General features: G+C 31.9%; 3 protein-coding genes across 3 annotated transcripts; 2 read left to right on the forward strand and 1 right to left on the reverse strand.

The window, feature by feature from the left end:
- The first annotated feature begins 1,665 nt into the window (after positions 1 to 1,665).
- Positions 1,666 to 3,599, forward strand: LOC105628952 (heat stress transcription factor B-4). The gene is made up of 2 exons (XM_012210447.4): positions 1,666 to 2,136; positions 2,762 to 3,599. Exons 1-2 carry the CDS (start codon positions 1,873 to 1,875, stop codon positions 3,347 to 3,349), a joined length of 852 nt encoding a protein of 283 aa, XP_012065837.1. The 5' UTR covers positions 1,666 to 1,872; the 3' UTR covers positions 3,350 to 3,599.
- Positions 3,600 to 11,108: 7,509 nt separating this feature from the next.
- LOC105628953 (Putative methyltransferase family protein) lies at positions 11,109 to 15,254 on the forward strand. The gene is made up of 8 exons (XM_012210449.4): positions 11,109 to 11,352; positions 11,466 to 11,533; positions 12,240 to 12,359; positions 13,028 to 13,101; positions 13,206 to 13,263; positions 13,339 to 13,440; positions 14,260 to 14,368; positions 14,724 to 15,254. Exons 1-8 carry the CDS (start codon positions 11,252 to 11,254, stop codon positions 14,842 to 14,844), a joined length of 753 nt encoding a protein of 250 aa, XP_012065839.1. The 5' UTR covers positions 11,109 to 11,251; the 3' UTR covers positions 14,845 to 15,254.
- A 56-nt stretch (positions 15,255 to 15,310) lies between these two features.
- Positions 15,311 to 19,709, reverse strand: LOC105628954 (MutS2). Its single transcript, XM_037636102.2, has 6 exons — positions 19,249 to 19,709; positions 18,647 to 18,752; positions 17,909 to 17,961; positions 17,350 to 17,481; positions 17,090 to 17,162; positions 15,311 to 15,736 (listed from the first exon to the last, which is right to left on the reverse strand). Exons 1-6 carry the CDS (start codon positions 19,663 to 19,665, stop codon positions 15,648 to 15,650), a joined length of 870 nt encoding a protein of 289 aa, XP_037492030.1. The 5' UTR covers positions 19,666 to 19,709; the 3' UTR covers positions 15,311 to 15,647.
- Positions 19,710 to 19,938: the final 229 nt, after the last annotated feature.

Genomic DNA, 19,938 nt, shown 5'->3' on the forward strand with positions numbered 1-19,938 from the left:
TTTTTTTAATTAATTAATTAATGAAAACACTAATTTATTAATGCAAATTTATGGATTCATTCACACGTCACCAAAGACAATAGCGCATTGTAAATTTACTAAACACCCGTTTGATTTAATTGTTTATAACAGCTGATAACAATTACTGATAATTAATAATAATTAGCTAATTAACTTATTCGAGACTCGATTCAATAAAAATACCGCTTTTAAAATCCATTTTCTAAATAATCAAATTTGAACCTGATTCTTGAGCAAGATTAACTTGAACTTGAAATCATCTCAAATCATTAAAGGTCGTAAACTAGTTTATTTATTAGGCTTGTTAATTGACTCGTTTACAAGATTCTCTTATACTCCAAAAGTATTTTAGGTTATTATATTAATAATTAATATTTTTTGATATAATCAGGAGGTGTAATCTCCTTGAACCGTAAAGTGTAAATGATTAGTATAATTGATTAGTAGAATATTAATTTTATTAATTATTATAGTACATAAAAAAAGGATTGTAAATTTTAATTTTCAATATAAATTCTTCTAAAAAAACATATTTTAATTTTACCTCATAATTAAGTAAAATTATTTTTTAGCCCTTCTAACTATTTGGATTGATTTAATTTGAGATTCATAAAATATAATATAAAATCCACAAGAAACTTTTCAACTATGTCTTGGATTCATATGGACATAATTCAGAAATAAGCATATGATTTTGGATCTTTATGTCTGGGAGAAAAATGTAATTTCCACTAGCTTCCTTTGCTAAGCCCAAGTATTTGTAACCTTTTTTAATTCGAAAAAAAAAAATACATATTATATAACAAAACTGAGTCTAAGGTTGAAGCAACTTAAATAGGCCTTTTTTTATTATTTTTTTCAAACTCAATTGATACTCATATTTAAAAAAAAAAAGAAAAAAAATTAAATATTAAAATTATATAAATTTTAATTAATAAAATAGACCGGGTGGGTCTAACTCATTTTTCAAAAGTTAACTCAAGAGGAGAAATATTGTCTAAGTCTTATTATATTTTTGAATAAAGACTATATTGCTTAAAAATGTGGAATAAAAAAAAATAACAGGTTACAGGAGAAAATATAAAAGATAAATGATAAATAAATAAAAAAAAAGAGAAAAGACGAATAGGAGACAAGAAAAAAAAATATAAAAGAAAATATATTATGAGCAATTGATACACAAAATACTTAATTCAACTTAATTTTATAACCTTGGAACACTTTAGATTAATACGTTTGAATTTAAATTTTAATTCAATTTTTAAAATAATTATTACTAAGACATAATTGTGAAATATATTTAAAAATTAATAACACTTAAATGTTTGATTAAACTCATAAATTACTAAAATTTTAAAAAGATATTTAAAAGAGTATATACACACACACACGAGAGGCCATTGGATATTCCACAAAGTAGAATATGAGAGTTAAAGATGCATATTCCACCATACATACATACTGCATCCAAGGGAACAATCAATATCTAATAAATAGCTCATTGGATCTTATTATTTTATACATAGAATAATATAAAATTCTAGAAAAAAAATATTATACATATAAATATTAATTAATCTACTGACATAGTCATATGCTTCTTAAAGTTAGAAACTACAGTGAGAGAAAGAAAGAGGTAATAAAAAAAGATTAGCGATAGCTTTTATTTTAGTGACACGGTCATATGTTTCTGCTTCATAAAGCTAGAAAATTATAATGAGAGAGAGAGAGAGAGAGAGAGAAGAGTTAATATTTTGCTTTAAAAACAGAGAGGAGATGAAGTGAATGTTCCATTTCAAGTAGTAGTAGTGTTCTTGATACCTCTAGCAGCAGTAGAACCAGTGGGTAGTAATGGCATTTATATTGGAGAGATCAAGTAACAGTAGCATCGAAGAGATGGTTTTCTGTGTAGAATCACAAAAAGCAGTTCCTGCTCCTTTTTTAACAAAGACATATCAATTAGTTGATGATCCTCTTACTGATCATATTGTTTCTTGGGGTGATGATCAAACTTCCTTTGTTGTTTGGAGACCTCCTGAGTTTTCTAGAGATCTTCTTCCTAATTACTTCAAGCACAACAATTTCTCAAGCTTTGTTAGGCAACTTAATACCTATGTATGTCATCTCCCTCCCCTCTCCCTCTCTCTTTCTTTCGCTCTGTATATATATAGCTCTCATTTAGATCTCTTTAATTACTTCCATTACTATACATTTTCTCTCAAAATTTCTTTACACATATACTTTTGTATTTCTTCATCAGTATGTTTGTATGTCCTCATTTTGTTTAGACATATTTGATTATATTTTTGCTGAGCTGAACTAAATTAGTTCTTGAATGGTAAATTATATTTGGTTGAATATTTACTTAATAGTAAGTGTATAGTTCTTGTTAAAGTACGTTTATTTATGTATCCTATGTAAAAAGTTGTTTAAGGAGTACTTCTTGCATACATATATATTATGAAATATACGTTCACTTGGGTTTTTTTGTCTTCCAAGAAATTCTTTTTAAATTTCTTTTTTTTTTTGGTATTATACAATAAATTCTTGATATTTGGAAAAGATTATCAAGGTTTGGATTCTGAACTTTTTAGGCTAGGAGGTAAGGAAGTTCATACTTTTTAATTGTTTGTTTTACTAATTTCTTCCATAAAAACATTTTCTAGTTCTTGGGAACCCTAATTATTAATTTTTAACAAGTTTCTCTCTAATCTTGAAAATGTAATTTAATATATTGCAGGGATTCAAGAAAGTAGTTGCAGATAGATGGGAGTTTGCAAATGAGTACTTTAGAAAAGGGGCAAAACACTTACTGTCAGAAATCCACAGGAGAAAAACATCACAAACCCATCACCAACAACAACATTTCCATGATAACCAATCATCATCATTACCTCAAATTCTCCAACAAGATCAAGAAAATTTTGGTTGGAACAATCTTGATTCTTCCTTTCTATGTCCTCCAAAACCTACAAATGACATCTTAACTGCTCTATCAGAAGATAACCAGAGACTTAGAAGAAAAAACTACATGCTTTTATCAGAACTTTCTCATATGAAAACCCTTTATAATGACATTATCTATTTCATTCAAAACCATGTAAAGCCTACAACGCCTAATTATGAGCAAAAGATTACTAATTACAATGCAACTTCTCCAAAGATTGTTGAATTATTGGGTTCTGTTAAAAATAATAATAATAACAATAAATCTTCAATTAGTAGTAATTTAAATGAGGAATCAAATATAAAGCTTTTTGGAGTTTCTCTAAGTGGAAAGAAGAGGGTGCATCAAGAAGTGATTGGTCATCAACAAGAATTGATTTAGTGCATAGTATTTTATGGTGGGGTCTCTTCTTCTAGCTACCTTGATCATTAAAGCTTCTTCCATCTATTTTATTGTAGGCTGCCAGTTGTTTTTGGTTAAGATTGTATCAGAAGAAAAGCTTTTTGTAGATAAGTGGCTCAAGTTTAATATTGGAGGCAATTATAAGCTACTTCATGATATGTCTCTCTTTTGTTATATTTTCTAGAAATAGTTATATAGCCAGCTAATGGAGATTTTATGTTCATCTCTATTCTCTTTTTTTTTTTTTATCTCCTTTAAATATTTTCTTTTTTTAATTAATTGATTACATAAATAAGTAATTAATTAGAATAAGCATGCAAAAATATTGTGAATTCGATATTAAGTTAGCAAATTTAGAAATGGAAGGTTTGTTTATAAGATAAGACTTGCCTATATTTGATGTATTAGTCTACCCATACACTATAAATCAAAGAGATTTCTTAAAAATTATCTATATTTTATTCTTTCTTTTTCAATAAATAGTCATAAAATACCCTTGTTTCAAAAATTTAAAAATATTATATATAATAATATGATAATCACTTTTATACAATCCCATTTTATATGATAATTACTTTATTTTTCATTTCTTTCTAAAAAAGAAAAAACTTTTAGTTTCCTTAAAATAAAATAAAATAAAATTATCAACAAAAATCAACGGCAAACATTTAACCCAGTGGAGACTTCGTGTAGCGAATGAGAGGTCAATTAATCTCATTAAACGTAATTTATTACTTTTTCTAATATTGACCTAGAAAAAAATTTTAGATCCAATACTTAAATCATTCAGGTTCAAGTAAATGTTAAAAGGCGAATGAACATGACGTATCATATATTTACATTTATATAATTTTATTCATTCATTTAAAAATAGCTCAATATATAAATTTGACCATAAACATTGACCGATTCCCCTTATAGCTCCTTGAATTTTGCAGAGATCTAATCATAACTCTGCATTGAATCATAATCAAATTATGTATTAGAGCATTTGAAAATAGTTTTACATATAGGGTGTGAGAGAGAGAGTTTTGGCTATAGGCTAAAAATCTTTTGTATCAAAAAGCATTATTAGCTAGGTTGCATATTAATACAAGTAACTTGTAAAAAGTAAAACAATTGCTTTTCAAGTAGAAGCATTAATATTCTTTTACATGTAAAGTGAAAAAGAAAGGTAATTTCTTATGAACAACTATGCTCTTATCTCTTGGCTTCTATATATGTTTTTGACATTCCATCCTCTTTTCTGATAAAAAGGAAAACAGAAAAAGAAAAAGAAAATATTCTATAATCTAGCTAGTAAAAAATTTGATTATTAATTTCTAAAATTAATAACACTACTGAAATTAGTGTAATGGGAGTATTCTTTTCTATGAACTCACAAGAAAGGAACAAAGGGAAATGGTGATTCAGAGAATGTAAGTGGAAGAGGAGGGTATTGAGCAATCATGTCATGCTTTAAGTTTTGACATTAGAATCTAAAGATTTTACTTTGAGTTTTTTCCCTGAAAAGAAGAAAAGAGAGGACATGGAAAAGAGTGAAACAGTGGCATATTTAGCCATTAGCGCAGGCAATGATAAAAAGATTAAAGAAGACAAGGGGAAAAAATAAATAAAAGGAAGATTTTTTTTGCTTTGGGATTGTTCTGTAATGCTCTTCTTTGTCATGCCTCGATTTTGCTTCCCATCTTTTCCGGTAAGCCTTTTATGCTACAATTCCAACTGGTATTGCCAATTGGGCTGGGCTCGACTAGTAACAAACCAAGGCCTTTGTCATGGTCCATGAAAGAATGAGAGAGATAAAGAAGAGGTGAGAGAGACAGAGACAAATTTGAGGTCGAGAGGAGTAGAACCGACCAATTCACAATTTCTAACTGAAAACTGATTCAAACCAATTTAATTACGTAGGTTTTAATAGTTATTTCAGAAATTCGGTAATTGATCGATTTCATATATAAATTATTAGGTTTTTATTTATTGGTTCGGTTACTATATATAATTAATTAAATTTATTTTAAATCTAAAATAACTAAATTGGTTTGGAATCACCAAGTCTAAATCAAACCAATTGAAACCAGTTTATTTCGGTTTGAATATGTTAGTATACCATTTGATTCGGATTTGGATACCATAAAAACATATTCAAATAAATTAAAACTGAGCTAATTCAGTTTGGTTAACTAAATGCTCACTCCTATAGAAGAGAGAGATTTTCTGTAAAAAAAAAAAAAAAAAAAAAAAAAACTCTATCCATCCCATTACATTTGTTGTTCTTTCTTTTTGGGATGTTCCAAACTATTTGCAAAGTTTCTAAATTTGTATATTTAAATGGTTTTTTCCCATAATAATCTTTATAATTGTTCATTAAATAAAGCTTTTATTATTATCTTAATGAGTTAAAAATAAAAAAATGACAAAATAATTTTTGTGAACTAAATTTTTAGTATGCGTGTTTTGTCAAACCATACAAACAAAATAGAAAGAGAGAATATAAAAATCAAGTGGCAATACAGTTGGAGTACATTACCGCTAAGCAAATGAAGTTGGAGTATTTTTATGGCTATACAAACGAAGTTGGAGTGCTTTTAAGTTATTTTTGTTCACCCTTTAAATTGAGATGCCATCACAGCTGACGTGATGATTTTTCCCTCCTCTCCTATCTTTTATGATGGCTCGTGATTGAGAACAATTTCAAATTCAAGCCCTAGGGGAGTTCAATTTAAAGTTTGAAGTTTTTTTTTTTTTTTTTAATCTTTGCATAAATTTTGAAGTTTTTAGCTTTGTTGTATTTAATTTTTGAGTAGATACAACAACAATTTATCCATCCACTAACAACATTATACAATTAAGCCCACCCTAGCTTGCACTTGCATTTGCATTTTGCCATGTTTTACAAAGATAGCGGCTAGATATTTATAAAAAAAAAAAAAAAAATTTCTTGCATTGATGTTTTCTTTAATTTTTTCAATAAGGTCTGAATGCTTAGTCTTTGAATAAAATTTTAATTATTAAATGATTATATAGCTCTTGAGTTCGGTTTATTAAAATGATTATGCTGATATAATAGCAATTTTTATTTATTTATTTTTTAGGAATAAAGAATGACTTTCATTAAGAAATACTAAGAATGTTAACATTAACAAAAGGTAAAACAATAGGAGAAACGCACATCAAGAAATAGTCTAGTGATAAATGCATATACAACTTGATAACAGATTCAAATTTGAATCGCGCTCCCATCAATACTAAAAAAAAAAAAAACAATAGGAGAAACCTCCTCTATCCAAATAGCTTCATTTAAGATATTATGACAATAGCTCTCAATGAACATGAATACAATTGAAAGAGAAAGGATATCAACCAGTCTTATAACATATCAGTTTCTAAGATGATCAAATCGAAGGCCAATGATATGATGAGAGCTTCCCGTTTTGACCTAGATGTTATTACCATACCCCGAGCTATTTCTGATCATGAAATCAAAACTACAGCCCCAACCTTCTCTAATAGATGCATCAATATTTATTAGGGTCTCGGCAATAAAATTACGAGAATAATAACACAGCGGAAAAATAGAAATATGACACACAGATATTTACATGGTTCACCCTTAACTGTTTAGGGCTACGTCCACGGGACAAATGCCGAATATTTCTTCCGCTATTAAAAATAGTAGGCTTACAAATAGAGTAATACAGAAATAGTAGCACTCAAAAATGTTTCCCAAAAACACCACATTATCTCACTATTTTCTCTACCCTAGTTTTAGAACCCTTTCTAAAACTAAAACTCTCTAAATCTCTTTTCTTTTCTTTTACTCTGCTTGTGTATTTTGATGAAGTGAATTAACTCCTATTTATAGGAGAAGTGGACGCGTGCGAAAAACAAATTGAGATTCACCGAAAAAATTTTCTTTTCTTCATTTATTTTCAAGTTGTGTGGATCCCACATGTCGGAGGGACCTACCACGTTTTCTTTTCTTCTCTTTTTTTTTTTAATTTTTAAATTTGGGTTCCACTTGAATGGGCACCGCCACAACAATATTTAATTATAAAATGAAATGGCGGGGGTCTTAAGAACTAGCCTTGAGCTGCAATATTTCCCCATCACTGCCACCGTTCACTGCTTGATAATCATGCAACAAATAAGAGCTTCACAATCTGAGTCTTGTCAAGTCGAATTTGCTGGAACTTGGCTTGATTGCGAGCATACTAGATGGACCATGACACCATTGAGAAAACCTTAAGTTGTTCATTAGTAAAAGAAGAGGATAAGATATTAAATCATTCATCATATATAATAGCTTATCAAGACAACAACTGTGTCAATACACAAAGGACTGAGAAGCCAGGCTTTTCGAGCAAATTTGCAACCTTTGAGAACATGTAAAATAGTTTCAACTACTCCACAAGTCTCACAAATGGGGACAACTACCATACCTCTTCTAATGAATTCATTCAAAACAGAACTACCATACCTCTTCTAATGAATTCATTCAAAACAGGAAGTTGTCTAGTACAAACTCTATAAGTGAAGACTGAAGTGTTTCACTTTGAGGGAATGTTTTGATGCCATGACTTTCTCCAAAAGGATGGGCCTTTTGGAGAAGAAGAAGATGGATAAATAAGAGATTAGTTTGATCATGAAAGAGGTGGTAATCGTTTTTAACTGAGTAATGACCATCCTTTAAAAAATTCCATATCAACTTATCATTCCTTTTTCCTAAACTAAGATGTATAGAACTTATCATTCTTACTTCCCTGTGAGAAAAAACAAAACATATAAGGTCTAATTAAATTCCATCTTGTTAGGATTATAACTGATCTCGAGTGGGGCCCGCGAAAAAATACCGGTGGTAAAAGTAAAATAAAATTACTATTACCACATATACCTCTAATAATTAAATATTGAATATTGACGATCGAATCCACCAGAAATAATAATCACAGTAAAAATTAAATGATTACCGTAAATGCCAGATGAAAAAATAAGAATACCGAGATTTACGTGGTTCACCCTTCAACTGTTATGGGCTACGTCCACGGGACAAAAACTCCGAATAATTCTTCTACTAAAAATAGTAGGTACAAAAGAGATTACAAAAATAGTGGTACTCTAAGTGTTTAACAAAAACACCCCAAAATTTCAATCCTCACTATTTTCTCTCTTTCCCAATTTTAGGAACCCTTTCCTAAAACTTTCTACACTCAATAGTATATTCATATTCTATATATTTTGTTTTTGTACACATTAATGAAGGAAAACCTTCTCCTTTTTATAGGAGAAAGGAGAAAGGGACGCAGCGTCCACTTTTCCTTTTTTTCTTTCTTTCTTTGATATCGTCCTTTGAATAATAAAATGAACGTGCTTTTTTTTTTTTTTATTCTTTGTTCGGCGGTCTCTCTTTGACTGCCACCAAAACAAAAAACGTGTTTTATATTTTTTTCTTTTCAAATGTGTGTGGGTCCCACATGTCAGAGGGACCCCACAACACATCTTAGAAGGATAATTAAGAATAAGCTCACTAAACTTAGCATCAAAATTGAGAATGGACGATATAGAGAGAACTCTTACACTGTTCAAATCCACCAACCATTTGTCACCCCAAATATTAATGATCTCACCATTGCCAACCCTCCATCTACTACCCTTCTCGAGCACACTCTGAGCTACTATTAAACTTGTCCAAGTGTAGCTAGGTTGAAAACCTTTTCTTGCTTCGAAAAAAGAGCACCTTGGGAAGTATTTCGCTTTTAAGCATCGAGCTAAGATAGAGTCGGGTTCATCAATAAGTCTTTAGTATTGCTTAGCCAATAAAACTAAGTTAAGATTCGCTACATCTCAAGAGCCCACACCTCTTTTAAAATTGGATATGCTTAGCTGATCCCATGACTTCCAATGAATCTCTCTCATTATTGATTTGTCCCCGCCAAAATTTAGCCATTTATGATTCAATTTGCAAATTTCAGAAGGAAAAAGGAAGCAACCATGGTATAGTTTGGAATAGCTTGTACAACTGTTTTCAAAAGAATTTTTTTTCCAACTTTTGACAAGGTCTTTTATTTTCAACCCAGCTTCTTTGCTGTTACAAAATGCTTGGAACACCGGTTTCTTACTGCTTCCTATAACAGCCGGTAATCCCAAATATTTTGAGTGCTACTGGATAGGTCTAAACCCCAATTTGTTCTTGAAAAATTGTTGAACCACCGGAGAGGAACTTTGACTAAAAGCAATTTCTGATGTTTTAAAGTTCATTTTTTGCCTGGATGCACGTTCACAATCAGAAATTATTTTAACAATCACCTCTGCTTCCCTCGTCAAATCTTTACCAAATATAATACTGTCATCTACAAAAAAAAAGAGGGTGAGAAATAGATGATATTGGTTAACTAATGAATATTAAAATTTTTAATAACATTTGTTGTTAAAATATAATATAACTATTAAGGTAAATTTGTTTTTATATATTATACTTTATAATATATATTTTTCAACTATCCATTCTTGCTTTTTTAGGTGTTTGTATCTAATTTTGGTACTTTTTCCGTTAAATGCTTTCTGAAAAGATAAAAATTACCCTCTCATTATCTCTTCTCACATTATAACTGTGTATTTAACCATCCAAAGCAACTATCCTTATTTAACAATTAAATGAAAAACAAAATCCAAGATTTAGATAAGCATATATGGTATTAATCATGACAAAAAGAACAATTATAACATTAATCTTAACAAAAATAACAATAAATATATATATAAGACTTTTGGAGAGAGAAAAATGAACTACCTTTGTTAAATGAAAATGGGAGGAAAGGGAAAAAGAGATTGAAACAAGAATATGACAAAGAATCATGGGAAAACTTTTCCGTAAGGAATCCTCAGAAACCAAGTCGACTGACACCTCATCAAATGGCACTTGAAAGGTCATGAAAAATCGAAAAAGAAGAAGGACTCTGCCTGGACAAAGTATTTTGACCATGCTGGAGGATGAGTTAATTGAATTCATTTCAAACTTTTTGAAACTCATATCCATGTTGGTGGCAATTCTTTCTTACACAACAACTTTTATTTTGAAGGACATGCTTGAGAAACACGAAATGAGCTTGAAATGGTGAACTGGGTCACGCTTAAAGTCACATCTATATGTATATTCCATTAGGATTTCTGAAAAAAGCTTCTAGTTTTAAGGAATTATGAGTTGATTTAAATTCTAATTGCAGTGTTACTATTGTTGGGATATGAAGAAGAAATGGAAAGCGAAGATGAGCAGTACAAGTTTAGAGTTTGAGATTGGGAAATGAGAGATGAAAATTGAGATGGAAATAGGGATAAAGCTGAGGGTATTTTTGGATGAAAATTTCATTTTCTAACTTTTTGACTATGCTTTTATTCTTTGACAAATGATTTTTTTACCACAAATTTGAATGCAAGGAGTAAATATTACGATGGAATAAATATATTGAGATTTCAAAAAGTATTTTTAGAAAAGCAACTATGAACTAGTTGTATTTCAATATATTGATGTAATAATCATTTTCCCTTTTTTTTTTTTAATGACTAAAGACTCCTTTTGTTGGATAGAGAGACCTTTCAATATAATGGACACTAAACTTGGGATAGTATAATTGGTTGTCCAAAATAAAGGATGAGTTATTAAATTTGATAATATCTCAGGGACTAAATAGTAATTTAGCCTTCAAATTATTGCCTCAATTTTGGATTAATGAAGAAAAAGGCTCAATTTGAAAAGAAAAGAAAAAAAAAAAAGAAGCAGCTTTCCTTATGCTCCGCTTCCATTCCTCCCAATTTTGATTTTACACTCGAACAAAACCAAAAGTAGCAAACCAAGCAAACAGACGAAATCGACAAGAAGGGGAAAAGATGATTGCGAATGAGTTAAGCAGAACAGTTAACGGAGAAGAAAAGAAACAGGAAGAAGAGGAAATTGTTTGCTTAGACGAATCATTTTTTATCAATAACGAGTAGACACTCTTTCTCCAAATTAATCTTCTTCTCTTTCTCTCTGTTTATTTTTCCCTTTCCAATCTGACGATAATCATGTTTTATGTTTGTTTGCTCATTTCTTGTTGTACAGTTACCAGTTGAGCACTTTTACATTTGGGTCTCATGTACTTGAGCTCTTTTGCCTCCAATCTGCTTCTAGTGAGTTCTTTTTCACTGAAATATCATTCAATACAGTGAACTAAACAAAAACCACTCATCAGATTCAGAACCATTTGTTGTTGGTTTTTGGTATTAGCCTATATATAACGGTAGAACTGTAGAAGTGTAGTAGAAATAGATAAAAATAGAAAATTTGTGAGAGTTATTTGATATTATCTTATTGCATGACAATGTGAGAGTAAGTGATGATTCTATTTTGTGATTGTATGTTATTGATGGCAATTTGGTCATATATGAAAGTTGAGCTGCTTTATGGAACAAAGGTTGGGACTTTTTTAGTGATTTGAAGATGGACGTGATAACAAGAAATTTTATCAGTTTTGGAGAGGTCATGCATTTTTCATGATTGCAGATTATTGAAGAACACACATCTATGATTCGAGATTGCATGCTACAGAGTTATCTGGTCTTGTTATTTATTATTGAATAGAGTCACCGATTTCTCTGAACAATGTCATGCATCTCACTTGGTATTCCTTCATTTTTTTTTAACCTTGACATTTGTGTACTTTTTGGGTCTCTAAAACATAAGACTTGGCATTCTTTATGGCTTGAAAGTCTCTCTGTCTTTGTTGGTGCTACTTATAATTATATATATTCTTAGACATTAATGGATCAAATTTTTTTTTTCTTTAATGCGATTAAGTTAATATTTTGAATTGTATGCTAACTTTTTATGGGACAGCTGATTTTGACTTAACAGGGCAACTGGTATGGCCTGGTGCCATGCTTTTGAATGATTATCTCTCAAAACATGCTGAGATGCTTCAAGGGTGTTCTGTTATTGAGTTAGGATCTGGTGTAGGTGAGAAATAGTCTTTGCCTATTTCATTTCTTGATTTTACTATCTTCCTCTCTTGTAAATTATGTATATCAATTTTTGGTAATATTTTATTTGGAAAACCAAACATATGGCTTACAAAACAGGGGCTTCATTTTGTCCTTGCCTGAGTATCAGTGCTTTAAGACAAACCAACTGAGAAAAGCCTTGCAATTGATGGGTAGAATTTTGAAATTCAATCCATTTGCGTTAGACATTATTTATTCTGTGCATGCGTTGACACATGCACAGATTCACATTCGGGGTTGGTTTGGGTTTGACTGATAGAATGATACTTGAGTTAGCTTGAGACTGGGTAGTGATTGTCATTCAGCCATTACAAAGATTCCATCTGATCCCTTATGAAACCAATGGGTGACGTGATGATTTCTTATCTTCAATTGGTTCTTCATCTTTTCTGTGGTATTTTTGGTTTGGAAGGTTGTGTGAACAATAAATGAAGTAATCTTACTTCTCTACATTTTTTTCTGCTGGGAAATCAGTGACTCCATCTATGAGAAATGTTACTTGTATCTGTGTTTGTTACATCCCGTAATAACTCTCTCATGTATTTTCATACTGTTTGCAAATCAATATGATAAGCCTCAATCCAATCCCGGATCTAACTATCACTGACATCTCCTCAAATGCAGGAGTTACTGGGATACTCTGTGGCAGGTTTTGCCGCCATGTTGTGTTAACTGATCACAATGACGAAGTGCTGAAGGCAAGGTTGCAACATTATTTTAAAATTTAAAAGTTAAAATGATAGAAGTTGCTTTCTTGAGCGTTTTCATGTTCTGATGATTTTCATCTTTAATTTCTTTTCAGATCCTCGAGAAAAATATAGAGCTTCATGCAACTTCTGTGGACCTTAGTTGTTCTGCTGGTGAGGGATATAAACTCTTTAGTGGTAGTCATGTTCAGACTAGCTGATGTCTTCGTTTTGGCATCTTACATGCAGAATTAGCAGCAGAGAAGTTAGAGTGGGGAAATTCTGATCAAGTAAACCAAATTTTACAGAGATATTCAGAAGGATTTGATCTGATTCTTGGAGCTGATATATATATCCTGATTATCAGCTGCTAGAGATAATACCACCTATATCAATTGCTTGTATGTTTCATAGTTTGCAATCAAATTTGAAAAATGAATTTTTATACTTTTATATGCTTTCTATACCGAGCAACTGTTGCTTAGTCTTTATCTAGAGTCATTTTGAGTTGTTGCAGGTGCATCTTGGCAGAAGCACCCATCTTGTTTGTTAAAACCGAAAGTGGCCAAAGTTTATATTTAGGGTACTTTTAGGACCAAGATTGACGTAAATATCTCAAAAATATCACCCAAAATACCTAAAGGATTGTTTATGGAAAATATTCAATTTGCCAAAAGACCTACTCCTAGTTATTGCCTCACCCATTTGATCAATCAGAAGATGCCAAATATTCAATGTGGCAAGAAGAAATTTAGTTCAAATGAATGTTGGAAATAAAAGCTGTCACATTGATAATGTACTAAATCTCAATGGCTTGGTGTATTGAGATACAATTAGTAAGAAGCGCCTTGAGTCGGACTTCTTATTTGAATGCTAAACTGTTGCTTTCCGAGTTCATTCATTTAGCACAGCACATTATAGTTGACACTTAGCACAGATACCTGGTTGGATACTGTGCTTGAATACTTGTTACTTGTGCAATGGTCCTTAAATAATCTCATTAAATTGTTGATTTAATTGATAATGTATTAGCTCCTTAAGTGTCCCCACAAGGTAACTAAGATCGATGATATTTTCCAAAATGGGTTTTAGTTGCATTTTATTTCTCTTGTATCTATGCAGTCATTTTACCTATTGATTAAAAAATGAAATGCCCTTGACAACATGTAAGCTTTCAGCAGTCAAGTGTTCCGTTACTATTTGATACTGTGGAACAGCTTCTTCGCTTTCAGGGAGGACGATGCAAATTCATACTAGCCTATGTATTGCGAGCAAAGATGTGAGTAGCCTAATTCTCTGTTCTTAGTTTGTGACCGAGTTTCTTGAATTGCCTTATTATATACAATCGTTACATATGACGATTTCTTTTTTTTCTTTTTATGTACTGTTTTTGGTATCTACAGTTATATCGACTTTGAATATCCTTCTAATACATGTATAATTTTATTCATCACTTGCAAGTCTTCTATCGTAGTGTAATTTCTTACAAAAGCTCCCTTGAGTTCAAGCTACAGTTTTGTCTAATATAATGTATAACATTCTTTAATTTCTTCTCTTAGGTTTCTCTTTAAAAACTCATTGCAAAACATCGTTTCAAACCGAACCATTTCAATTTCATCTTTCTTTCTGTGCAGCATGGATTCGTTGGTTATCAAAGAAGCAACGCGGCATGGAATGCAGATTACTGAGGTTACTGGGACCCGGGCTCTTGTTGGTAATCTTGAAGGATTCATATTTGAGGTTTTACTTGATTAGGAACATCAAATGTGTTTCATACTGAAGGATGTGGGGCTAGAAGCACCTTGGAGAATGGAGAACTTTGTCACATTGTTAAGGTCAGGAACTCTAGATGAGCTGCTCGGAAATGTTTTTACAGATGGCACTTGGCAATGGTAAAAATTTGAGCTTATGGATGACTTTCTTGGATATTAGCGTTGAAAGTAATTTCAGAAATGAATAAGGAAAGGAACAGGCAGTCTATGGACCATATACACTTTATGCAGAAAATAATCGAGGCCTTTGATGAAGCATTACTTTGGTAACCCAGAAATGGGGTGGACCATTGTAGCTATCATTTCTTGTAATTTGCTAGTTAACTATATTTGATTCTTACATTTCTACTGTTAGACAATTGGTAATTTGGTATGCTCAAATTTTCTCTTAAATTGCCAGTTTCATAATAGAATTTGTTGAACGCCGTAGCTAAAACGCAATGATCCACTGGAGCAAGAATGTCGATTTTCATTAGAATTTCCATAATCATTCTACAATTTTGCGAATACAACAATCGAGTGGATAGCCATAATGGGAACCAAAATCCCAGTACAATTCATTAAATAGTTGTGACCTAGTCTACAAGAATCATCTCATTTTTTTCTTCTTCCGAGGCTCCATCTCCATGAATTTGATAGACATAAAAGGTCTCACGAGCAAAAAATCCCTTCAGCTCTCGTACTTCTTCATTACGCAAGTCATTCTATTTCTCCCAAATGTTTAGCACGTGGCATGGGGACAAGATGCATCCAGAGGACATGAGTTGCCAAGCAATCTGCCAAATCTTAAGGCAGTTCCTCTAAAGTGCATGAGGTTTCTGAGTTCAACTTTAGGCCTTTGCCATATGCAGCAATGAGTAAAGCTTCAGCTCTTCCTGCAGTAATCAAATGCCAATCAAAATGGATCCAGTCTAAATTTACAGAGAGCATTCAGAACTAGTGCTAGTGATAAATATATTCCACAATACATTTTTCTAATTAAAATAATACATAAATACATACAAATCCAGAAAACATGTACCTTTATGAGTTGGATCTTGTAAACAAGTTTTTTTTTTCCCTTTTGAATATGATTAAATGTTGACTGGACTTAAGTAATTGTTGAATATCTCAATGGTTTATAATAATTTAGTTTTTTATTTCATAAATATAACCCTATATCTTTAATGGTTTACGCGTTTCCTCCACAGTTTCGTTTCCTACATTTTTAAGAATACCATTTCCCCATGTCTGTTTCCATGTTTCCGCACTTTCCATTTCAGCTCCCATGCAATATAAAAATATAATAAGTAGTATATCGTAATGAAAGCAGAGAGGCAAGTGTAGAAAATGAGTAGAGATGATACAGATGAGACCAGAACTAGAGCTAAACAAAAGTTGTAAATACAGAGTATTGTGAAGTTTTTCAAACTCAGTAGAACTGAAAAGAACCATACATGCACTAGGGACAAAGGAAGGTTAAAGTACAATTGGATGGTGTTGGGTTGCTGCGTTGCATTTCTAATGTCATATAGGTCTTCCAGGAAGGAAAGAGAGAGAGAAACAGAGAGAGAAAGTTGATAGAATCAGAGAGAATCTTGATGACAAGTTGAGGGAAGGTTGCAAGGATGGTTCGACCACATCCAAGTACCAAACATAAAACTGTTGAAATTTTGGTCTGGAAAAGCAGGAAGATTGATATGGCAAGAGAAAAAAAAGAGAAATGCTAGACATAAAATGATCTGAGTGCAAGCTCTAAAGAATGATTTAATATTTTAATTAATACTAGAATAGATGGTCCTAGACAGAACTAGATGGAGAAGGATTCATGCAATGCTTGGTTTAAGGCATACTCAATTAAGTTGAAAGTTTAGACACTGCTAGCAAGCATGAAGATTTTATAATTTCAACTTCAAATATGGAGGTTAGAAGGTTATTAGCTGACCAAGATTCTCTTACTTTGCAGCTTTTACATCCACATGACAATTATATTTTGAAACTCAGGGATGCGACAGACAAATCATACAAGGAGTAAGTTTAATTATGAAAATTGGAACTTCCATTGAAAAGGCCGCATCCAGCCCATCCAAGTGCTACCAAATCATGCAGCATGAGAGTCTGGGGACTTTTTTTCTGAGGTCTAATGAAATATAAAAGGAATGGTGCAAGTGTGTTGAAGGACTAGGAATGACAATCTCTGTAATCTATTAAACATGATGATACATTGGAGTTATGGAGCAACAATTTACCGTGATCCTTTTTTCTCTTCAGTGAAGAACTCAATGATGGAAATAATGTTGATGCAACCCTTCGACTATCATCCTGTCAAAATCCAGCATCAATCATAAAAAAGCTGAATTCTTGAAAATTTACTAAAACAATATGCAAGAAACAATACATTTTCCATGCAGTTCTTGAGAGTAGAATCTATAGAAAAGGTTTCTTGGGTCCAGTAACCATTTGTGACTAGTGAGAAAAACAAATAAGATAAATCAACAAATACACAAACCTTGGTATATCCGCTTCCAGAGAGTTCAAATTTTTTCTTCCATGTCACAGATGGTACTGGAACTACAGAGAAACCAGATGCCACTAATGTACCAATCCATAATCCATAACCAAATCCTCCACTCCACCATCCCTTCATAGAAGAATAAGAAAACGATCTCAAAATCAAGGCCTTTTCCCACTTCCAATCTCATTTCAGCATCAACTGAAATCACATTAAACAAGCTAACAAGCTATTGCTATCTCAGAGAAGCACAGACATTAATAAAACAGGATTTGCTATAGGGAAGATAGGGAAGAATGTTTTTTCAAGACAATTTAGAGAGTTGAAGTACTATTTATAAGAAAAGGCAAAGATGTAGATAACAATTCTTCAGATGCATGTACAACAGGTATGTGATCTCTTAACACGTACCATGTAATCACAGTCGTATCCCCATAATTTTGGGCATTGTTATAATTGTACTTTAATTATTGATTTTTGAAACACTAAAAAACAGAAAAGAAAAGTAGAAAAAAGCATATCACTGGCAAGTCTGGCATTAGTATGTCACACTAACCTGTTTCCCATCTTGTGGAAATGGGCTTGATTGCTCAATGTATGCAGTGGTTCCTGAAACGAGAAAAGAATGATTATTGTGTAATTTTCAAGAATGAATAGGTATCATAACCATATGTAATTAAATGTTATCAATGAACACAAAAAAATCAAGTAATGGAATAAGGACAAGTACAAATAAGTTAACTGGAAAACCATATGACATGAAGCAGATAGTTTAATTCACACACTAACCAGAAAATACATGAAAGTTTATTATAAGTAACAAAATAAGCTGAAATACTACAATGATTTTATCTTAAATAATACTATTCACTATGAGTCTATAACTGCATGCACTTCAGTTCAGACAAGAGTCATGGTGGTGTCATTCTCCATCCCACTTTATCCTTTTCTAATGTATGATATCATCTCCACCTCTCACATCTTGATTGATCTCTAAGAGATATTGATAATCTTAGTAACAATCAATAGATAGTGAATTAGAATTACCTCACAATGTGGCCAGATAGAAACAAATAGATAAAAGAGGTAACAAGGTACTTTGAAACATTGAAAAACCCATGTAAATGCTTGTTGTTGCACGATTGAAGATGAACAACACTGAAATTTAATCATGAACCGATAATCCAGAATTCAGAATAAGATAAACCCAAACAATCAAACCGACTAGTTGCGGAAATACCAAGGACGAATAGTTTTTGAAATAACAGAAGTTTTCCAAAAGAGTCAGCCATACCAACTGGAGCATCAAAATTACGAAGCAACTCAACAATAGATTTAGCATCTAACCGCTTTCGAATTCTTTTGCCCACCAAAACTTTCAAGCAAGGGGTATCAAATACCTGCAAGGGTAAAATCAGAAACCATGTAACTTGACGGGCCAAACTATAGTCATTTTCTTGGAGGGGGGAAAACATTACTTAACAAAAGGCAAACTATTCAAAGAAAAATGAAGGCTTAACAATATCTATTTTAGGCTAAATGATAATCACGAGAAAGAAAATATGCAGCCATAAATATTTCTTTGTTTGACAATCCATAATAGTGAAGAGTCAACATTTAGAAAAACAGTAGTTAACCTTCAGATTCAATGTGCTCCTAATATCTCTTCTAATCAACTATACCAATTTCAGCACAGGAACAACACTTTCGGAAAAAAAAAAATGTTCCAATCAAAGAAATCCCACAATTTTCTAGCTTGTTAAATGCCAACAATAATAAAAAAAAACATATACACATAAAAAGTACTAGGTTAATTTCCAATTACACGAAATGGTGAAATGTTAAAAAAACAACCATTAAACTTGAAAAAGCCTGTATTCGAATGTACCCATTTACCTGAGCAGAGAAACCGGAATCATCAATTTTCAAGAGAGCAACAGCACCAGAGAGATCCGGGTCGATACCAATGACCCAATTGGAACTCGTATTTCCAAAAGTAGAAAGTCTGGTTTGACTAACGGGAAGAGGGCAAGAAAGGGATTCCAACCAGTCCACCTTCAATTGTCTTGCTGCTTCAGCTACATTAGCCTTGAGAATTACACTGTCTGCTGAAGCAATAACAGTACTTTTACTCTTGCTAGTGCTACTTCTGAGAGAAAGAGATGGAGTTAGATAATTCATTGTACAAAAGGGTTTTAGGTTATATAAAGAAGGGGTCAAGGAGAGCTTGTGTTTGAGCCTTGAAAAGAGTGAGTTCAAGTTCATGTTCATGAATTGGGTTTTTGGAGATATAAAGCTTTGAAGGGTTTCCATGCAATGTTTGTGCAGGTAAAGAGAGAAAACAGAGGAGATTTTCCGTTCAAAATTGAAAAATTGCAGTTGTTTTGTGTACTGTATGCGAGGCGTTATGTGATGGGCTGGGCTTTCTGGTTCGGCCTCTTGACATTGGGCTTTTGGGATTTGGTTATGGATTGAATTAGGATACTGTTTTTAGAAGAAATTAAATTAGAAATTTTATTAAGAGAAATGTGATACAGGTGAATATGTTTCTACATTTTTATATATGAAGTCTAATAATAAATTACT

Source organism: Jatropha curcas, chromosome 5 (genome assembly GCF_041381405.1).
Source record: "Jatropha curcas cultivar XTBG-Jc1 chromosome 5, XTBG_Jcur_1.0, whole genome shotgun sequence".
Lineage (NCBI taxonomy): Eukaryota > Viridiplantae > Streptophyta > Magnoliopsida > Malpighiales > Euphorbiaceae > Jatropha > Jatropha curcas.

Coding starts and splice junctions, on each gene's coding strand:
- LOC105628954 (XM_037636102.2), bottom strand. CDS start 19,665: ATGGAAACCCTTCAAAGCTTTATATCTCCAAAAACCCAATTCATGAAC. Junction 17,163..17,349: donor CTGGAAGCGGATATACCAAG/GTTTGTGTATTT, acceptor GGATTTTGACAG/GATGATAGTCGAAGGGTTGC. Junction 15,737..17,089: donor GAAGAGAAAAAAGGATCACG/GTAAATTGTTGC, acceptor TGATTACTGCAG/GAAGAGCTGAAGCTTTACTC.
- LOC105628952 (XM_012210447.4), top strand. CDS start 1,873: ATGGCATTTATATTGGAGAGATCAAGTAACAGTAGCATCGAAGAGATG. Junction 2,137..2,761: donor TTAGGCAACTTAATACCTAT/GTATGTCATCTC, acceptor AATATATTGCAG/GGATTCAAGAAAGTAGTTGC.
- LOC105628953 (XM_012210449.4), top strand. CDS start 11,252: ATGATTGCGAATGAGTTAAGCAGAACAGTTAACGGAGAAGAAAAGAAA. Junction 11,353..11,465: donor TCATTTTTTATCAATAACGA/GTAGACACTCTT, acceptor CTTGTTGTACAG/TTACCAGTTGAGCACTTTTA. Junction 13,264..13,338: donor GGACCTTAGTTGTTCTGCTG/GTGAGGGATATA, acceptor TCTTACATGCAG/AATTAGCAGCAGAGAAGTTA.